The 21,126-nt window shown below is 38.8% G+C and overlaps 1 protein-coding gene across 1 annotated transcript in view; it reads left to right on the top strand.

Moving 5' to 3' along the window:
- Positions 1 to 2,755: 2,755 nt before the first annotated feature.
- Positions 2,756 to 21,126, top strand: part of arhgap19.L (Rho GTPase activating protein 19 L homeolog) — a 32,113-nt gene continuing 13,742 nt past the window's right edge. Inside the window, 6 exon segments of the mRNA NM_001091949.1 lie at positions 2,756 to 2,853; positions 11,254 to 11,519; positions 16,158 to 16,238; positions 17,185 to 17,394; positions 17,619 to 17,845; positions 20,383 to 20,469. Of these exon segments, the coding sequence (NP_001085418.1) occupies positions 2,807 to 2,853; positions 11,254 to 11,519; positions 16,158 to 16,238; positions 17,185 to 17,394; positions 17,619 to 17,845; positions 20,383 to 20,469 (918 nt within the window). The 5' untranslated portion in view covers positions 2,756 to 2,806.

Here is a 21,126-nt window from a genome sequence, read left to right as displayed (position 1 = left end):
CAAGGCAGGCGGCAGGAGTTGTAGTCAGGAATCGGGCAGAAGTCAAAACCAGGAATTCAAATCACAATTAGATGCTTTGGCAGGAACAGATAACTGAAACCAGCTTGGGCACTTCCAAAATGGCGAATTGGCTTTTGAAAGAAGATTTGATGCCAATTTTCCGAATCCGGCGTCTATCTGTGACATCAAACGCCGGCGTCAGTGTAGCCAAAGACCCGGAAGTGCACGCCTGCGCACCAGCAGCCGAGGAGAGACGCACCAGGAGGTAAGGGATTTCGGCAATCTCCCGGCGCATCTTACACAGTGGCTTGTGAGCAACCTTGGATGTTACTCCCAAAGCAGGTGCTTATTTTTGAATTCCAGGCTTTGAGGCAAGTTTTAATTGCATAAAAAACAGGTTTACGACCAAACAGAGCCTCGCCAATCACAACCATTTTTTCCAGTTCCAAACATAAACTCGCAGGGACAAGCTTTCCTTACAAGTACAGTATATGTGTTATTCTTTCAACCTTTACATAAACAAAAGCAAAGAGCTTTATTTTCCAGTTTCTTTCTCTATATTCATATAATCTTACTACAACACTGCTTTACCATGTTAGGAGGTTATAGTATTTTGCTGTGCTTGGAATAATAAAGTAAGTAGTGCTGTGAACTCTTATTAGAATAAGAAGGTAAAAAGTAGCTTATCTATTTTGTGTTGGGTTATAATTGCCCATTAACAAACAATGGCATCATAATATAGTGCATAATGTACTGCAAGTCTGGCAGAGTTGGATTAATTACTGCAGTGAAGGTCTCTCACTGTACAAGTGATAATTAGTTATTTGCGCTGCCAATGAATGGCCTCATTAGAGCTTTATGTTTAAACTCTGTGTAGCCATGGGGTTACTGTATTACTTCATTCATTTTCTTTTGAGTTTACATGCCAGGCATACAAAATGATTATCAGTCAAAATTATCAATGCCTAGAAAACACACAGACCTAGGATTAAGTCTGGGTGAATTTAGTAGGCTTTATCCCTGACTAATAAAGACTATCATGTCATAAATCTGAGGAACCATTTTATTAGCTCAAATATGCCCCATAGGGCCGTAATACACATACAATTTCAATAAATATTGGTAAAACAGGTAAACCTCTAGATATTTTGGAGGCCAGCAGATTTTTGCCACAAATTTGAGGAAAGTCACCGGAAAATGCGGAAATGCTTAACAGGGATGCAAGACTAGGCTACAGAGCCCAAAATATGGCAACTTCTGACTTCTACACAAGTCGGTCCTATTGCATGCTGGGTATTGTAGTCTTACTCTAAAACTTTGGCAAATTGCTAAACAAAAACTACATTACCCAACATGCATTGGAAGATGCAGGCTTGGCACATTAGGGCAAGAAAAAACGTTGGCTGGTTTCCAAAGTACAAACCAGCCAAAAGCCCTAAGGGCAAGGTCACATGTGGCATTTTTACGTTGCGTTTTTAAAAATGTGCGGTCAATCGTAAATACGCCAATGAAACTACACACGCATGATAATATGCGGTTTTCAGCCTCTAGTTTTCTTTTCCCAACATGCATTTCTGTTTTTTCTCGTTCCCCACAATTTTAGTGAAGTTTTGAGAAAAAAAGCCAAGTGGAAAACAATTTACATGCAGAATATAGCCGCGCTGCTTGTCAAAACGCAACGTAATTATGTCACCAGCATACAACACCGAAAATAAGTATATGCGAAATCCATCTCGCGAGAGATCGCCCGCCATGTTGAAAATATGCAGCGTATTTGAGCAAAGTATATTTCCAAACCTGTGGCTCCCATAGAGTTCAATATTATGGTGTTTCCTTGGCGTATCTGCTAAAAAACGCAAATATTGGCGTCTTATAACGGATGTTGGCTCTCGTGGGAAACGCTATAGTGTGTATTCCATTATTTTCAATAGGGCTTGTGCATATTTATGCTCGGCTGTACGTTTTTAAAAACGCCACGTGACCTTGCCCTAAAAGTAGCCCAAATCTGTATCTTGGCTAGTTTGTACTATCAGAACCTGCCTGGGTTTTAAATTAGTAGCCCAATTTGGCTGGAAAACCGCAAACCTGGCAACCTTAGAGCTGTGGAAAATATGGAATTTTGACTATTGCTGAGCGCTTAGGAAAAACCATATACTACATGGCGGGGTCACCGTCAACTGGTGGAATGGAACCAGGGAAAGCCAAAATGTCTGTCTCTGTTGGAAAATGTTTTTAAATGAAAGTGCCCTACATTGTGCAACAGCACCGAGACCAATGGACCCCCTCCAAGTACAAATATTCCATTTAATAACATTGGTGTCAGTTGATTTTATCCAATAGTGATGTTTTTACGGATGGAGAGGAATAGTTGTATAAAATGTAACCTAAAAAGGCCCAGAGGTCAAACTACAGTTCCCAGCATCCCCCGCCCGCAAGCTTTCGTGTCAAAAGCTCTTTCCGCCCTAAACTCGCAGTCGCACGCATTAACCAGAAGTAGAACACGTAAATCCTGTCAGATATTTATTCAATGTGCGGCGGCATCAGCCTCAACTCTTTCAAAACAGTCCTAGACCCACCACACACAATGATAGCATGTAACATTCTCAGAAGTGCGCGCTCTCCAGAACTAGCCGCTACCTATCAACTATGCGTCAAGCGCCTTGGGTCAAACTGTAAAGAATGGAAATAAGGGCCCCGCCTCGTAGGTTCAAATTAGCCAATGACATTCGAGGGGTCGGACGCACGCTGCGAATGGGAAGAAGCGGGAGGCGGGAGCTTGAGCAGCGGCGGAGAATTTGAAAACAAGATGGCAGCGACAGAGGCTGGAGGGGAGGTTGATAGAGGAATTAGCGGGTGAGTTTTTGGCTGGCAATGAGTAGAACGAAGTGTTGCCTTGTCTGAAGGTGTATCCGTGTAAGGAATCGCTCTCCGCCATTACTCTAAGCGCGGAAGGCGAAAGGAATATGTGCTTTAGCGGGTGGCACGGCAGTCAAATAAACCACAATGCATATCGGGGTGCTGTGTGAGTGTGGGGGGCACTGGTAAAGGCGAGACTGATGCGCAGGTGATTATAAGGCGGCGGCTGTCTGCGAGTCTCATTTATAAACACTGGGCAAACTGGCAGCTGAGCGACACCTGGCAACTAATCGCCCTTTTGTTTTCATTGTTTTTACCTGCAGCTAGCTGTACAATCCTAATCACTGGTGTGTAACTACTGCTGCTGTTATATGAGCCCCACTGACTTTCCCAATGTATGTGTGTGCGTAGGGTTGCACTGGCCTGTTCCATTGTGTGAGCCCTGAGGGGTGTCAGGCTGGCACAGCACTACTGTACAGAAAGACTGCTGCTCCATGTGGCCAGTGAGCCATGTACCAGCCCTGCTTGTGTGCTGTATATCATCTGTATATATCTGTGTGCTGTACCATGTCATCTGTGTGTAGGGTTGCCACCCTTTCTGGAAAAAAATAACCATCATTTTTACAGTCCAGGCCGGTCAAATACCGGCCAGGTGACAACCCTATATGTGTGCTGTATATATGTGTACTGCCTGGGATTCATTTGCTTGGATCCCATATAGAACCTTCATTCACTGATCGTTTCCTGTTCTTTGTTTTTAAAGGAGAAACACCTTCTTAAAACAAACCTCCCCCCCCCCCAGCCTAGCTGCTACCCCAAGCAAATGCCCCTAACTTTTTACTTACCCCTCGGTGCAGATTCAGGGATCGGTGTTCACGGCAGCCATCTTCTGGGTCTTCGGTAATCTGAGAATGAGGCCGGCAGCGCATGCGCAGTTGGGGCAATTTACTGGTTTGAATTGCGGCAACTGCCCATGCGCTGAAGCGTAGGATGAAGACCCGGAAGATGGCTGCCGTGAACTCCGATCAGTGAATCTGCACCGATGGGTAAATAAAAAGTTAGGGGCATTTGCCCAGGGTACCAGTTAGGCTGTGGGTCAGGAGGGGGGGTCTATGTGGGGTAAGGTTTTTTTTTTTAAAATAAGGTGTTTGTTTCTCCTTAAAGCATGCATATGTGTGCCATTAGTTTTGCATCAGCCATTCTGCCTGTTGGTTAAACAAGATCCCAGCTGTTGAAAAATTGTAATAAATGTGTCCCTGAATGTCCCATGACTACTTCATCACACCAGTGACATTGATATCACTGCAAATGCACCTATTGTAATATGACCAAATGCCGTTAGGGCAGCAGCCGACAGGGAGATTTGTCGTCCGTGAATATTTATGCGGACTTCTCCCATAGACTCCCATTTTGATCAAATAGTTCACTTTTTTTTTTTCTAAAGAATGTCCCTTTTCTCTGTAATAATAAAACTGTATCTAACTTTATCCAAACTAAAATATAATTAATCCTTATTGGAAGTAAAATAATCATTGGATTTAATTAAAGGAGAAGGAAATGCACTTTGTGCACTTGACGGTGCCAAATGTTAGGCACCCCCCCAGTGATTGTATTGACTTACCTAAAACCCCGGGCTAGTGCTCCTATCAGCAGAAAACTGCACCGGCCCGGGGTTATTCCAGTGAGCACCACAGAGCGATCATCTTCCAGCTTCTTCTTCCTTCAAATTTCCCAGGGCAAACGCATGCGCAGTAGAATGAAGTAGCTGACTTTTTAGTTAAAGTTCGGCTTTATATTCTACTGCGCATGAGCAGCCACGCGAAGTAAGAGGAAGCCGGAAGAGGATAACTTGAGCATAAGGATCTAGAGATGTTTATTTTCCAGGACACAGCTGAAGGGGTTAATATCCCTTGCAGCATATTTAGTCGGGGTGTATTGTGAGACCCCCGGTATCCCCTTAAAGGAGAAGGAAAGGTTAAAACTAAGTAAGCCTTATCAGAAAGGTCCATCTAAATATACCAGTAAGCCCCCAAAGTAATGTTGCTCTGAGTCCTCTGTCAAAAGAAACACTGCATTTCTTTCCTTCTATTGTGTACACATGGGCTTCTGTATCAGACTTCCTGCCTTCAGCTTAAACCTCATTGCCCTGGGCGTGAGCATGCTCAGTTCGCTCCTCTTCCCCCCCCCATCCCTTCTCTGCTGTAATCTGAGCCCAGAGCAGGGAGAGACTCAGGCAGGAAGTGATGTCACACCACATTAATACTGCAGCTCCTATTCTAAACAAACAGAGTTTCTAGAGCTTTTTACTCAGGTATGGTAAAACATTCTACAGAATAAATATAGAATTCTAGCTTGCACTATTGCAGCTTATCTATTGGCAATAAAATGCCTCCGTAGCTTTCCTTCTCCTTTAAAGGAAAACTTTTACCTCCAATATCAATATTTAAGCAACCGATAGATTTCAAATGAAATGATGCTGAAAGAAAATAACTGTTTATTTCAGCATAGAAAATGGTATTTATTCATACCTTTTGAAGAAACAGGTAACCGTGATGGGTATATTGGGGGTTTCTGTGTTATGTGGTCCTCTTTATCAAATTTTGGTTTGGAAGCCTGAGTTCCCCTTTAAATAAATATTGGAATTTTACATCTCTTGCCTTGAACCACCTTTTTCGTGATGGTCTGTGTGCTGCCTCAGAGATCACCTGACCAGAAATACTACAACTCTTCACTGTAACTGGAAGAAGTATGGAAGCGAAAGACAGAATTGGCTCATGTGACCTAATATGTACGCCCCCTACGATCCCAGGGGGTGGCACTTATTTTTATAAATAGCAATTTTCTATTTAGGATAACAAACAAAGGGAAGTTGTGCTCACCACTAATTTTTAAAACCATTGGCACATACTACTAAAAAAAAAAAAGTGTATTATTATGAAAATGGTTTATTCACATGAAGCAGGGTTTTACACATGAGCTGATTTATGCAATATCTTTTTATAGAGATCTACATTGTTTGTGGGGTATAGTTTTCCTTTATTTGCAATTGTATTGTGGCGCCTCTCAGAGCCATTCAATGCTTTTAAGCTTCATATTGCCACTATCCAACCCAATTCTCCCAGAGTAATCTGATGTCTGATTTGGCTCTGAGTGCTATTAAACATGGTGTTTCACTGACTTGATACAGTCAATAAATTGGACTGCTGTGGATCTGGAAGAGTCGGCATGATTTAGTGTGTCTTGAGTGATTATAGAGAGAGAACACTGGTTTTATACAGTCTCCAGTAATACCCAGCATGGAATACCGCAGGCTTAGCCTTTGCAAGGCAGAATGGAATGAATGGCTGCTGGGTTAGTTGCTGTCCCCCCTAAGAGGCCAGCATAAGTCAGAATGTGAGCTTGATGCCGAATCTCCTCTTCTTCACGATCTGCCTTCCGCCGGCTAAAATGTTAATCGCCTGGGGGCAGGCACACGGAACGCTTTGTTTTCCGAAGTTGCTCGTAATTGCCTCACAAGGAAACTTCGACTGACTTCGTCAAACGAATAGCTCCATGTGCCTGTCCCCAGGCGATCTACATTTTAGCCGGCGGAAGGCAGATCAGGGAGATTAGTCTCCGTGAAGAAGAGATTTGTTGCCTGGCGACTAATCTCCCCCAATCTGCCCGTGTGGCCAGCTCATCTCCCCTTTATGTTGCTTGTCTTTGGCAGTGTAGATTACTGAGAAAACATGTGCACATATGGACAGAAAGGCTCAAAGGAAACGCAACATCAAAAAATTAAGTGTTTTAAAATAATGAAAATATAATGTACTGTTGCCCTGCGCTTGTCAAACTGATGTGTTTGCTTCAGAGACTATACTATAGTTTATGCAAACAATCTGCTGTGTAGCCATGGGCACAGCCATTCAATGCTGAAAAAGGCACAGGTTATACATCAGATAACAGATAAACACTGTAGTATACAATGGGATTCTTCAGAATTTATCTGTTATCTACTGTGTATCCTGTGCATGAATGGCTGCCCCCATGGCTACACAGCAGTTGTTTACATAAACTATAGTAGAGTTTCTCAAGCAAACACACCAGTTTTACCAGCGCAGGGCAACACTGCATTATATTTTCATTTCTTTAATGAGTTGAAGCTGAGATCAGCCCAGAGGTGCCTCCTTTCGTGTAGTTAGGCTGATCTCGGCTTCAGCTCCACAGTGGGTGGCATGAGAATGTCCTTACAAGTAACAGTATGCTCTCTGGAGTTGTACAGGTATTGGACCTGTTAGCCAGAATGCTCGGGACCTGGGGTTTTCCGGATAACAGATCTTTCCGTAATTTGGGTCTTCATAAATTAATTTAAACATTAAATAAACCCAATAGGCTGGTTTTGCTTCCAATAAGGATTAATTGTATCTTAGTTAGGATCAAGTACAACTGTTTTATTATTACCGAGAAAAACTAAATAATTTTTAAGAATTTGGATAAAATGGAGTGTAATTCGGAGCTTTCTAGGTATCGGGTTTCCGGATAAGGGATCCTATACCTGTATTATTAACATGTATTTATAGCGCACCAACATATTGCACAGCGATCTGTCAAAGCTAGTCTACAGGACACTAATGGAATACTAAGTCATAGCAATGCCAGATATCTATGTATCTAGATATCCTACCGGAAGGTTTTCCTGTGTGCTAAGCACAATTCAGCAGCTAAAGTTTACCATGTGATGGCCCATTAAATGACAAGGAAATTGGTAATTACTGGCAGTGCTGATTTGTTAGGCATCCCAGAGTGATAAAAATCAGTAATTTGTGACTCTTTTGCTGAAACACTCACTGTCCCAAGATTCTGTTCTACTGAACCTCCATCTTGTCCCATAGATAATTTGTGGCTTAAAGGAGAAGGAAAGCTACAGAGGCATTTTATCGCCAATACATTAGCTGCAATAGTGCAAGATAGAATGCTATATTTATTCTGTAGAATATTTAACCATACCCGAGTAAAAAGCTCTAGAAACTCTCTGTTTGTTTAGAATAGGAGCTGCAGTATTAATGTGGTGTGACATCACTTCCTGCCTGAGTCTCTCCCTGCTCTGGGCTCAGATTACAGTAGAGAAGGGAGGGGGAGGGGGAAGAGGAGCAAACTGAGCATGCTCTTGCCCAGGGCAATGAGGTTTAAGCTGAAGGCAGGAAGTCTGATACAGAATCCCATGTGTACACAATAGAAGGAAAGAAATCCCCTTTTGACAGGGGACTCAGAGCAACATAACGTTGGGGGTTTACTGGTATATTTAGATGGACCTTTCTGATAAGGCTTACTTAGTTTTAACCTTTCCTTCTCCTTTAACATCTCCACTTATACTCTATTCTACTGCTTCCAGGTCAGGCACAAAGGGTCCCTGGACAAGAGACAGGTGACTTTGTGCTTAAAGGATTGGTTCACCTTCAAGTTAACTTTTGGTATGTTCTAGAATAGCCATTTCTAAGCAACTTTTATTTATTTATTTATAGTTCTTTAGTTACCAGCTTCTTCTGACTCTTTCCAGCTTTCAAATGGGGGTCACTGACCCCCATCTAAAAACAAATGCTTGTTATGGCTATACATTTATAGTTATTGCTACTTATTACTTCTCTTTCTATTCACGCCTCTCATTTATATACTAGTCTTTTATGCAAATCAATGCATGGTTGCTAGAGTTATCTGAACCCTAGAAACCAAATTGCTGACACTGCAAACTGGAGAGCTGCTGAATAAAAAATGAAATGAGTCAAAAAAATATATATAAAAAAAAAAACACAAATAAGAAAAAATGAAATCAATTGAAAATTGTCTAATACTACTCTCTGCATCATACTAAGGTGAACAATCCCTTTAATATATTAGTACCCCCGGCTGCTGCGTTTGAGGGTGGGTCCTGAGTATAGAAATGATAAACAATGGGCGGTGCCTAATAAATTGGCAGCCAATAATGAATACGTTCTAAGATTTTCTCTTAGATATAAAGTGTTTATTTGTCTGTAATATTAGGGATGCACCGAATCCACTATTTTGAATTCGGCTGAACCCCCAAATCCTTCTCAAAAGATTCGGCCGAATACCGAATTGAATCCTAATGAGAGAGCTAGATAGATAGATATAGATAGATATATAGATATAGATATATATAGATATATATATATGAGTGTCTGTATCCTTATCGGATAAATGCAGGGGCGGGAGTCAAAATGTCTGAAAACCACTGCCCTAGGAGCTAAGATGTGAGCGTGGAAGGTTGACTGTACACATACAATGTTCTATTGTAGACCATAGTATGTAAGGAATGTGCATGGGTTGTGCGTGCTCACTATGTCTCTGTAACAATACAGCGTGTGCATATGTTTAGCCTGCCACATTAATGCCTCTCCAGAAGATCTCTGCACTCTTGTAAGATTTCATTTTTTTTCTACATTATTAAATTACAAAATGTATATTTTTTTGTATGCTTGTTGTTGAAACTTATAATGTAATAATTCTTCATTTTAATCTCGAGTAATTTGCTTGTGCAGACAATGTACTAGGCTTGCAGAAGAAAATATGGATTTTTTTTATTGAACATTTTGAAAAGACGGTTGTTTTCTTTTTTTAATATGAAGAAAACAGATCGTTTTGTTTCTGCAGCTGCAGACTCCCAACTTAAGTGCCCCTTTTGTACCTATAACGTTTATATAGACTGTTCTACGTATGTATCTGTGTCTTGTTACGTACTAAAACTATATAGTTATCTAGAATGCTTGGGACCTGGTGTTTCCGGATAAGAGAGAGAGATCTCAACAGAGATCCAATTTACGGAAAGATCCCTAATCCGGAAAACCCCAGGTCGCGAGCATTGTGGATAACTGTTCCCATACCTTTGTATATGTAAAATTCTATTACTCTATATACTATGTAGAAATAACAACACCTGGATAATATTACAGTGTAGTTTAGGTGGATCTCCCTTGGAAATCCAAGTTACAGTATATAATACTTGGAGAGTGTGTGCAGAGGTTTTCATGTTTCCTTGGCAGCCTCTATGCCCATTATATGAAACGGACAATCCACAACATTCATGTGCTTCCCACATTGTGCGTTTTTGCTGTGCCATTTTATTTGTTCGTTTTTTTTTTTTTTTAAATGGGGATTTTTTCACTTTTCTTGTTATGGATAGGCCGGGTGACTAATTCTTTGTAGCCCAGGGACCCTATCTGCATGCCCCTTAACAGAGAAAAATGCTGTAACTAGTAGACTGATACCTGCTGGCTAGGGCATTTAAATGTGGTCAAAAAGTTTATCGTCTATAATAAATTTATGGTCTAATATAATGCAGTAGGTGGATTTTCTCGGTGCAGCTTTAGTATATCACTGTTTTTATGGACTTATTTGTATTGATTTCTTTTTGTGTTTTGAGTTCTTACCGACATCTGATGTCAATTTCATGTCAATAGCCCCATTAAAAATATATTTAGTGAGGAAACCATTGCCGTGTTCAACACTTATTTTCCCTGCTGTATGTCTAAATATATTGTATGTGAGAGGATGCACTCACCGAAAAAGTTCAAAGTCAAAGTACCTGGGTGCCGAGTTATAGTTGAACACAATCACAAAGAAATCTAGAATATAGATAGATCTATCTTCAATAAATCATTTTTGAATCTTTCACAAACCCTGGGAGTGCTGGAATTCTTCTTTATAATTTTAATTATTTATATACACTAGTCTATGCACTGTGCATTATTGCATTTTTTTTCTATGAAAATCCTTACCGATGTTTGATTTGTCCAATTAAAAAGTGTGTTGCCCATATTCTTAATTGATAAAGGGGGGAATGTAATAAAAGTCGCAAAGAGAAAAACAATTTGCACTAAGAATAAAAATCCACATCTCACAATGTAATTCACGAATTTTAATTGCGCACTCTTAAGAAGTGCTTGAAGGTGTCGTAAACTATTGGAGAAAACATAACGACTTTTTCAGTAAGAAGTTTTATTACATTTACTGCGCATTGGCGCAAGCTATAAAATTCACAAACGGTCTTCCACTGTCGGAAGTGGTCGCTAAACAGTTTCCGGGTTCGCAAAAGCTATTTACAATTCGCACAAAAGCAAAATTTGTTCGGGCAGAGGCATAACTTTTCGCATTGTGAATAGTTTTTCCGTTACCAACTTTTATTACATACCCCCGTATGTGTTTTAGCCGGCTAGTGTTTTAAGCATTAAATGATTTTATTTTGTACATACGATTTCGTAATCGTGCTGTTTGTAGTTCTGATGAGAAAAGCAAGAGTACTTTAGTTATAGAGGTGCAGACAGCCCAGCTTTTCTAACAAGCTTTTGATAATGCTTTTATAATCTTCAGTATTTACCTTAATGGAATGTTTTTTATTTTTAGTGATGCTCTCTGCCGCATTGTTATCTGTAATGACGCTTCCCTTCGAAGCCAACCAGTTATATACAACCCAGATTTTTTTGTGGAAAAACTGCGTCATGAGAATCCAGAAGTTTTCACCGAGCTAGTGGTCAGTAACCTCACAAGATTAATAGACCTCCCAGGTACAGAGCTTGCACAGTTAATGGGAGAGGTAGATCCGAAACTTCCAGGGCATAATGGCGCAGCCTCCTCCTTCTTTAGGTCTCTGAACTTCCTCAAGCGTAAAGGTATGTATGTACTTGTGCAAAGCTATGAAAACGTAATCTTAACATTGCTTTGTAGGACAATTAGGGCAACGTCATGAATATGTAATGTATAAAACTGGGCAAATAGATTGGCTGTGCAAAATTAAAAATGTTTTCAATATAGTTAGCCAAAAATGTAATGTATAATAAAGGCTGGAGTGACTGAATGTCTAACATAATAGCCAGAACACTACTTCCTGCTTTGCAGCTCTCTTGGTTTCCACCGATTGGTTACCAGGCAATAACTTGAGGGGGGCCACATGGGTCATAACTGTTGCTTTTGAATCTGAGCTGAATGCTAAGGATCAATTGCAAACTCACTGAATAGTTATGTCCCTTGTGGCCCTCCTTAACAGCAACACCAAAAAATAATAGTGTTTAAAAGGGAAGACAATATAACGTGTTGTTGTTCTGCACTGGCAAAACTGGGGTATTTGCTTCAGAAAAAACAATTATAGTTTATATAAACAAGTTGCTCTGTAGGCATGGGGGCAGCCATTCAACCACAGGAGACAGAGTAGATAACATACGAGTTCTGAAGAATCCCATTGTATGCTATAGAGCTTATCTGTTATCTGCTGTGTATCCTATGCCTTTTCTCCTTTTTCAGCTTTGAATGGCTGCCATATGGCTACACAGCAGCTTGTTTATATAAACTACAGTTGTGTTTCTGAAGCAAACACGCCAGTTTTACCAGTGCAACACAACACTACATAATATTTTTTTTTTTTTTCAACTTTGTGTTTATTCAGGTTCAACATCATATACAAGATGCCAATGAAAAGTTGTAATTTGCAAACCTGTATCACAACATACAATAAAATAATATAAAGGTAATAAAATAAACACTACATAATATTTTCATTACTTTAGGACACTTAAATTTTTTCATTTTACTGTTTCTTTAAAGTCACTGACTAACTCAGCGCTAGAGAGCTGAAAAGCAGGAAGTTGTGTTCTGTCAGACATCCGTTCACTCCAGCATTTATAGAATACATTTTTGGAACTATATTAGAAACATTTTTTTTATCTTGCACAGGCGATCCATTTACCCAGTTTTTATTTTTACACTGAACTGTTCCTTTAAACAGAAACCAAAAGCATGGGTCTGAAATACTGTGTAATACTAAGTAAAATTTGAATTATAAAGAATGTGTGATGAAGCTGGCCAAATTTACTACAAAACAGAGGGGATTGATCAATGCAAATTCTCTGGCCCCATGTCTTCATTCTGTGCATACACATTCGAAAAATTGGGGTTTTTATTTATGATTCCATATAAAGGTGGTAAGTTATGGAAACTTGGTAAGCCACAATACATTGTTAAGGTACAGCGGCTTTAATTTATTCACCAATGGTCATATTTTTAATAGACTGACACCTCCCTGCTTACGTAGGCAGCGGAGTTGAAAAAAAGACCCAAGTCCATTAAGCTCAACCCCTTCAAAGGAAACCCAGCGGTCATGCACACACTCGCCTTTACTCCTCCCTACACTCACTGAAACTATGTACACACTAATATCTATATTAATTGTAGAATTTAGTATCCCTATAGCTTTGGATATTATGTTTGACCAAGAAATCATCCAAGACCAATTTTGCTTGAATTCCCTTGACCAAAGCAACTTGGCTAACGCACTAATCCTCTCTCGCTGTAGCTTTTATGGTGGTGAGATCTCCAAACTACAGCATCAAGTCACTCATAGTTTCATTCCCTTATTATACACTGATCCGTCCATTAAGTTAAAGGGATTCTGCCACGGGAAAACTTTTTTTTTTTCCTTTCAAAACACATGAATTACTAGTTCTCCTTCAACAGAATCAGTTTTTCAAAAGAGGAAACAGATTTCTGATTTCTTTTTTTTTTTTTTTTTTTTTTAAGAAAAGTCTGAACAGGGCTAGACATGTTCTTAGTTTCCCAGGTGCCTTCAGCCATTTGACTTGTGCTCTGATAAACTTCAGTCGCTATTTACTGCTGCACTGCAAGTTGAAGTGATCTATATAAGACCAAGAACAATGGACCTCCTATTTAACCACTCCATGATCGACAAAAAAAAAAATGGGGAGGGTATTCTATCTGGTCTTCATTGATTCAAAATAATGTGACATTTTATCATTTTAAAAATCTCATCATAGCAGTCAGCCCTGCTAGAGGAAGGACTACATGAATCTATGCAAATGTAAAGGGGAATGTTACTTTAAAGGAAAACTATACCCCCCAAAATGAACACTTAAGCAACAGATAGTTTATATCATATTAAGTGGCATATTAAAGAATCTTACCAAACTGGAATATATATTTAAGTAAATATTGCCCTTTTACATCGCTTGCCTTGAGCCACCATTTCGTGATGGTCTGTGTGCTGCCTCAGAGATCACCTGACCAGAAATACTACAACTCTAACAGGAAGAAGTGTGGAAGCAAAATACACAACTCTGTCTGTTAATTGGCTCATGTGACCTAACATACAGTACAGTGAATCCTACGATCCCAGGGGGCGGCCCTTATTTTTTAAAATGGCAATTTTCTATTTATGATTACCCAATGGCACATACTACTAGAAAAGTATATTATTATGAAAATGGTTTATTTACATGAAGCAGGATTTTACATATGAGCTGTTTTATGCAATATCTTTTTATAGAGACCTACATTGTTTGGGGGGTATAATTTTCCTTTAAAGACATTTTCCTTGTTTGCAGTCATCATGTTGGCTACTGTGCTTTGTTGTTGTAGACTTTGGACTTTAATTCAAAGCACAAATAGTTACTCTTGCACTAAATACATGAGTAAACAAGATATTTTTTAAGCATAGAACTAATGTATTATTTAGCACTAACATAGCCTCCTAGCACAATATACCACTAAATAAAAAGCATGGACAAATCGTTTTGATTTACCGTAAGTAACCTTCGAAGGATGAGCACATGGGATTATTCGAGTCCATGGTTTTTGTGACTAACCCTGTATGCTCCAAATTGCTAATCCTTTCATTCACTCTGGCCTGTATTTCCTGTTAAGACCAAAGAACAGTAATTGTGAGTTGCTTCTCGGAACACTTTTCAGATGTACACTCCTAATTAATGACCTTACTTGTCGTAATATTGTCTGAGTGATTATCATGCACTCCTTTGTGTTATCCTTGTTTGTTTTCATTTACCATTTAAAAAAAGTGCAGCTGAAAGATGAAAATCCCAACACTATTAGACTGGGAGACATTTTGCCAATGCTTGGTCACATTTTTTTGTTACATTTCTTTCTTCATCAAAATGAAGACTGTTTACTCATGCTTGAAGCAATGTTCCCAGTAAAATGGTGTAGTTTTTAAGAAATGTTTTGGTTTACTGCTGGACAGTTATTGGCGCATTTGCATGTGTTTTGATTGGGGTTCTATGAGTGTCTCAGAAATAATTCACAGACCACACTTCGTACACTAAGCATGCTCTATTACCAATAAAGAATGCATCAATTAACAATAAATAAATCGGCAAAATAATCAAGAATACATCACCATTTGAGTCACCAAGTGACTGGGAGTTCCCATTTCAGTCGGCAGAGGTCTCAAATGGGAATAAAGGGCCCTGGGCAGTATGTGCGTTTACTCCACAGAAGAGATCTCAGCGTACAAAATGGAGACCCCAGCTATATATGCTCAAAAACAATATGATCATACATAAAAACACTTGGGTTAATGACAGATCTTGCTTCCCATGCGCTCATTTGGAGCTGACCAGGCTTCCAACAAGCACATCCGAAGCAGAGATTTTTTTTCTAATCGTTTATTTGTATTTCAGTACATATTCTGCGCCCGGCTATAATGAAGGAAGCCTCTATGAATACTTTCAGAACTGAAACATATTTGGTCATTGGCTAATTGAGTTCAGTTGTTCTTTTCTTACAAAGCTTTCTTATACAAGACATTTCTATAAAAAAATATTACTCTGAGCCACCATTGTATATAAAAAGCTCAACAGAATCCTCTCTCCATACAGCATTACCTTGAACTAGTAATTATTTATATTTGTATTTTGTCAAAAAGAAGCCCAAAACTGGCTATACATATGCAGATTTAGTTTGGACTATACTGTCCAGCCATCTGGTTATGGACTGCATACTCTGTTAAGGCCGATAATTCTGCAATCCTGGTGGACCAAAGATCATCAGTCCTGACTAAATATTTGTAACGGTTGGCTGAAAGGACTATGGCTCTCCTTCACTTTCTCTTGTTCCAGTTTAGGAAGTTGTCCTAAAAGAACAGAAAACAAAGGTTTTATACCCCCTTGTGTGGTATCCATACATCTTGCCAGTCAGTCATAGTACTGTACTGGTTGGACCAGCAATTGCTTCATGCAAAAGGCTACAAAAATTCATTGTTTAGCCATACATTTAAGATTCCCACCTATGTTTGTCAGTGTAATATATCTTTTATCTCTCTAAGATGCCTTACACATCTAAAATATAACTTGCATTCTCTTTATGCTCCAAATATATGCTTATACACTTCAATCAAATCTTAGTGGCAGAAAAAATACTTGTCAATGGATATATTTTGGGAAATAGAAGCCGCGATACTTGAATAATGCAGTATGTTGTAATTGATACAAGTCTTTTCCTTCTAGAAAAAGGAATAGTATTTGGAGCACCTTTGACAGAAGAAGGAATTGCACAGATTTACCAGCTTATTGACTATCTACACAAAAGTAAGTTTCTCGTCCCTAAAGTCATAGGTTGATTAAGGTTATTTACCACCACCTTGCTCAGGCAGAATCCATTGGATTTTAAATGTCACCCCTCTTTCTCAAAACTAGGACATTGACCTATTCATATCTTTGTGTTTGCAAAACATTTCTTCCCTTGAAATCTTTATTTCATAAGGGCCAAACGATTGGATCATCCAGTCGCCTTCCTCAAGGTGGCCATAATGGCAAAGATTAGCTCATTTGGCAAGCGTTCTTTCAATGTATGGCCACCTTTAGTATGTGAGAGTACAATTTCTATAGGAAGCAGGGCACTATATTTTTTTTTTTTTTTTTTTAAGTAAAGTTTATATGTCCTACACTCTGACATAGCTTAATTTTGCAGAGAAGAAAGCTCTCCCAGGCATGCTAGGTTAGGTGCAACACAATATTCGTAAAGGCTGGAGAACAAATCTACAGGCATGTGACTTCTTATGCAGAATGCTCGGGACCTGGTGTTTTCCGTAATTTGGCTCTTCATACCTTAAGTCTTCTATAAAATCATTTAAACATTAAATAAACCCAGTAGGCTGGTTTTGTTTCCAATAAGGATTTATTAGATCTTAGTTTTGATCAAGTACAAGGTACTGTTTTATTATTACATAGAAAAGGAAATCATTTTCAATAATGTGGATTATTTGGATAAAACGGAGTCTTTGGGAGGCGGCCTTTCCGTAATTCTGAGATTTTTGGATAAAGCGTTTCCATATAATGGATCCCATACATGTACATAGTTCAAGGTTATTTTAGGTCACCACAAGGCACAATTATAATGAATAGGTGACCATTTTCAGTAGCTGTCACTTAGGTTATATAACCCGATGACTTCAGGCCAACATGCAAAGGCTTGATGAAATGAACACGGTGCAGAACTCTGATGTGCTCAACTGTATTTTGTCTTCATTAATAGATCTGCGCACTGAGGGATTGTTTCGTATTCCAGGGAACAGCATTCGGCAACAAAATCTTAAAGACTTGCTCAATAGTGGGATGGATATTGATGTTGAGTCTGGAGAGTTTCATCCTAATGATGTAGCCACTTTACTGAAAATGTTTCTGGGTGAATTGCCAGAGCCACTGCTGACACACAGGCATTATATTGCTCATTTAAAAATTGCAAGTAAGATGTGTTCCGTTCCTACAGTACTTTATTGCAGAAATAATTCCTGCATAATGTAAAATGGCCTCTCTTGTATGTTCTTTACATTGTACAAATTAAGCATGTATATGTGTGTCAAATATATTTAAATGCAAGTCTGTGTAAGTATATAACATTGCAATAAAATAGCTCAGCAGAATATATGCAAATATTTGCCATACGTTTTTGTTTATCTCCCTCCTCAGACCTAATGCTTTTCGATGCGAAGGGTAATAGGACAGGAGTACCAGATAAAGAGCGACAGATCGAGGCATTGCAACTTCTTTTCCTGCTTCTCCCATCACCAAACAGAAATCTACTGAAACTGCTGCTGGATCTTCTGTATCAGACAGCCAGAAAACAAGATCGCAATAAGATGTCTGCCCATAACCTTGCGTTGATGTTTGCGCCTCATATAATATGGCCTAAAAATGTAGGTTCCACGTCTTCAATAAATCGTAACAGAAAATAACATTTTCTAAAAAAAAAATTAGATTGTTTGTCTCAAATTGGCATATTCCTTATTCCAATAGCAGTGTGGAACTGCCAGTTTTTAAGCAACATTTATGGGATACAACATGAGGAAACTAGCCATTTCCCAAAGTTTAAACAAACAATTTCCAATTGCTCTTCCTTTGTAAAGATATGATGTACTACTAAGACTTGATGTTAACTAAGCTAGTATAAATCTGTTGGTGGCAAAACAAAGCTTTTGGTTAATTATTAGCCTTAAAGGGGTTGTTCACCTTTACATTAACGTTTAGGCCTGGCAGGCACGGGGAAGGCAGTTTGGGGAGATTGACGCCCCGCAGAAGAGGCGATTAGTCGCCAGGCGACTAAATCTCCCCGAATCTGCCCGTGTGCTAGCTCCCTAAGTATGATGTAAAGAGTGCTATGCTGAGACAATTTGCAATTGCTTTCTGTTTTTTATTACGTGTGATTTTTGAGTTATATAGCTTATTCAGCAGTTCTGTGACAAGTTTGAAGTCCTGGATCATTGCTGCTATTCACAAGCTGAAACTTTAGGCTGGTGTTCAGTATATAAAATGGCATTTTTAGCCATATTAATTTTAGGGTTTAGTTCTCCTTTAAAGCCACATGACTTAAAGCAGTTTAGATTTAGTTAGAAAATGCTGGAGTTCGGCCAAATCCTGGCTTTGGTGCATCCCTACAATCAATCTGCCTTAGCCCAGGAATTCACTACAATTCTAAACTGCAACATCATGTTCGATTTCAATAGGATGTTCTGTGCAAGTATTGTCTTATGAATCATAACAAGTGGGATTTATAATTAAAGCAATGCGGTTTGAAGTTCTTGACCAGCATAATTAACAGGGTGTGACTTTAGTGCATGCAAATAAATTGAATCTGTGCAATATACAGTAGATGGATAGATTGTTACCAGGTTTAAACCATTAATTTTAATAATCCTATTCATTGCAATATTGTGCAATAAATTTTCCCTTGTAGTAATATTTAGATTCTAAAGTGTAATGTATCATGGCTTGGCAGCTTGGAATGCAGAGACCCATATGCATTATTACTGGTGTTCTCTGTCCAGCACAGTGGAATAGCCACCGATGTGTAAAATGTTAATGTTCAGCACAAACTGATTGTGGTGCTTGGTAAAAAGGTCACTGTCATGTCTTCCAGTAATTAATTCTATAAATATTAATCTCCTGAGAATATGAATATTTTATTCTGTACTTACAACTTTCTCGGAGTAGGAATTTCACAGTGTTTCCTTGTGCTGGGCTGTCATTCTAGTATATAACACAGAAGCCCAGCACTTAAAGGAAAACTATACCCCCCAAACAATGTAGGTCTCTATTAAAAGATACTGATTAAAACAGCTCATGTGTAAAACCCTGCTTCATGTAAATGAACCATTATCATAATAATATACTTTTCTAGTAGTATGTGCCATTGGGTAATCATAAATAGAAAATTGCCATTTTAAAAAATAAGGGCCACCCCCTGAAACCGTACGATTCACTGTGCACATATACAAACCACATGTAAGGTCACATGAGCCAATTAACAGACAGAGTTCTGCCTTTTGCTTCCTCACTTCTTCCTGTTAGTTAGTGTTGTAGTATTTCTGGTCAGGTGATCTCTGAGGCAGCACAGATAGAGTCACGAAATGGTGGTTCAAGGCAAGAGATGTAAAAGGGCAATATTTATGTAAATATATATTCCAGTTTGGTAAGATTCTTTAATGTCATTCTATTTGATATAAACTATCTATTGCTTAAGTATTCATTTTGGGGGTATAGTTTTCCTTTAAAGGGGACTGGTAATCTTGGGAAATAATTCCAAATCCTATTTTATGATGTAAATCAAGCAAAATAAAATTTACTTACACTATAAAAATGTAAATCTTGTATTTTTTTTTGTCTTGGAATTTACAACCGCAGCAAGCAGGTGCAGCCATTTTGTGGGCTCTGTTATTAAGGCAGGCTTCACATCAAGGAAAATTCTTGTTTATGTACAAGAATGGGGGGGCTAATGCCAATTCCCATCCTTTGGCTAAACAATATGGTGAGAATGGAGGGGAAATGTGAGGAGTGCAGTGACATCTACAAAACTCAGAATGGAAAGTGAAAGTAATTTCCTGCCCTGCCTCCATGTCTAAGGCATGGAGGAGGGGCAGACAAAATAAGATCGAGATTTTTAAATGAATTTATAGCAGGTATGGATGTATTCACAAATAAAGAATTTGGCTTTCAAGTTTAATTTAAAAAGGACTTTTATTATACAGATTTTTATATCTGGGTGACAGGTGCCCTTTAATGTGGTTAGATACTCTCTCATGTTCTGAGTTCTTCAGGAATATATTTAATTTAAACTGGTTTTCATATCATAGTGATATGCCCCTTTTTTTGTTATAAATTGATTAGCTTTGACCAGTGTTTTATCGCTTAATCCAATTTAAAAGAGAAATGCTAATTGTTATTTTCTGTTTTGTAGCTTACTGCAAATGACCTTCAGGAACATTTAATAAAGCTGAACAATGGAGTGACCTTTATGATCAAACATTCCCAGAAACTTTTCAAGGTGAGAGTCTCTGAAGCAATTACTGACCAAATCTTATTAATGCCACCAACCGACTTTTTATAATACTCCAATGAACTGAGCAGATCAACATTACAGCCTAAAAGTCGGATGTAGTGTAGAAAATCTATTAGATCTTTCATGCAGGTAAGATTTTGCCATTCAATTATAAGAAAAGAACTATGTTTTGTTTCCATCCAAAAGATAGTCTGATAAACTCACCGAAATACAGTATGTGGGCTGTCGTATGAAAGAAAAACCATCTTATTTGATTAGATCTGACATTACAGCATGGTGGATTAGATATTGTTGCATCCCACATAATCTTGTGCATATTAAGATCCTGTGGGTCAGATAAATTTTACCCACTAAATATGCCAAAGTTTATGTTTTTCTTCCCCCAAAGGCAGGAATTCAGGATTCTGCCCAATCTCAGCACTTTTTGCAGTCCTATGTATGCAGTATTTGTTCATAATACTTTTACGGCCTAAATTTCACTGTTATGAGTGAGATTTGCTTTTAAATTAAAGCAATCTGAAACAGCTTACTTCTTTCAACAAAGGCTGTGCATTTGCTTTTGACTGTAATTGGTGTCTGAAAGCCGCAGGTACCCCTGTTACAACCTTATTGTTAACGGCTTTTGCATCAGGGGTAGAAGTC

This window comes from Xenopus laevis, chromosome 7L (assembly GCF_017654675.1).
Source record: "Xenopus laevis strain J_2021 chromosome 7L, Xenopus_laevis_v10.1, whole genome shotgun sequence".
Lineage (NCBI taxonomy): Eukaryota > Metazoa > Chordata > Amphibia > Anura > Pipidae > Xenopus > Xenopus laevis.
The sequence above is the reverse complement of the archived record's forward strand: the minus strand, read 5'-3'. Positions and strand labels throughout refer to the sequence as shown.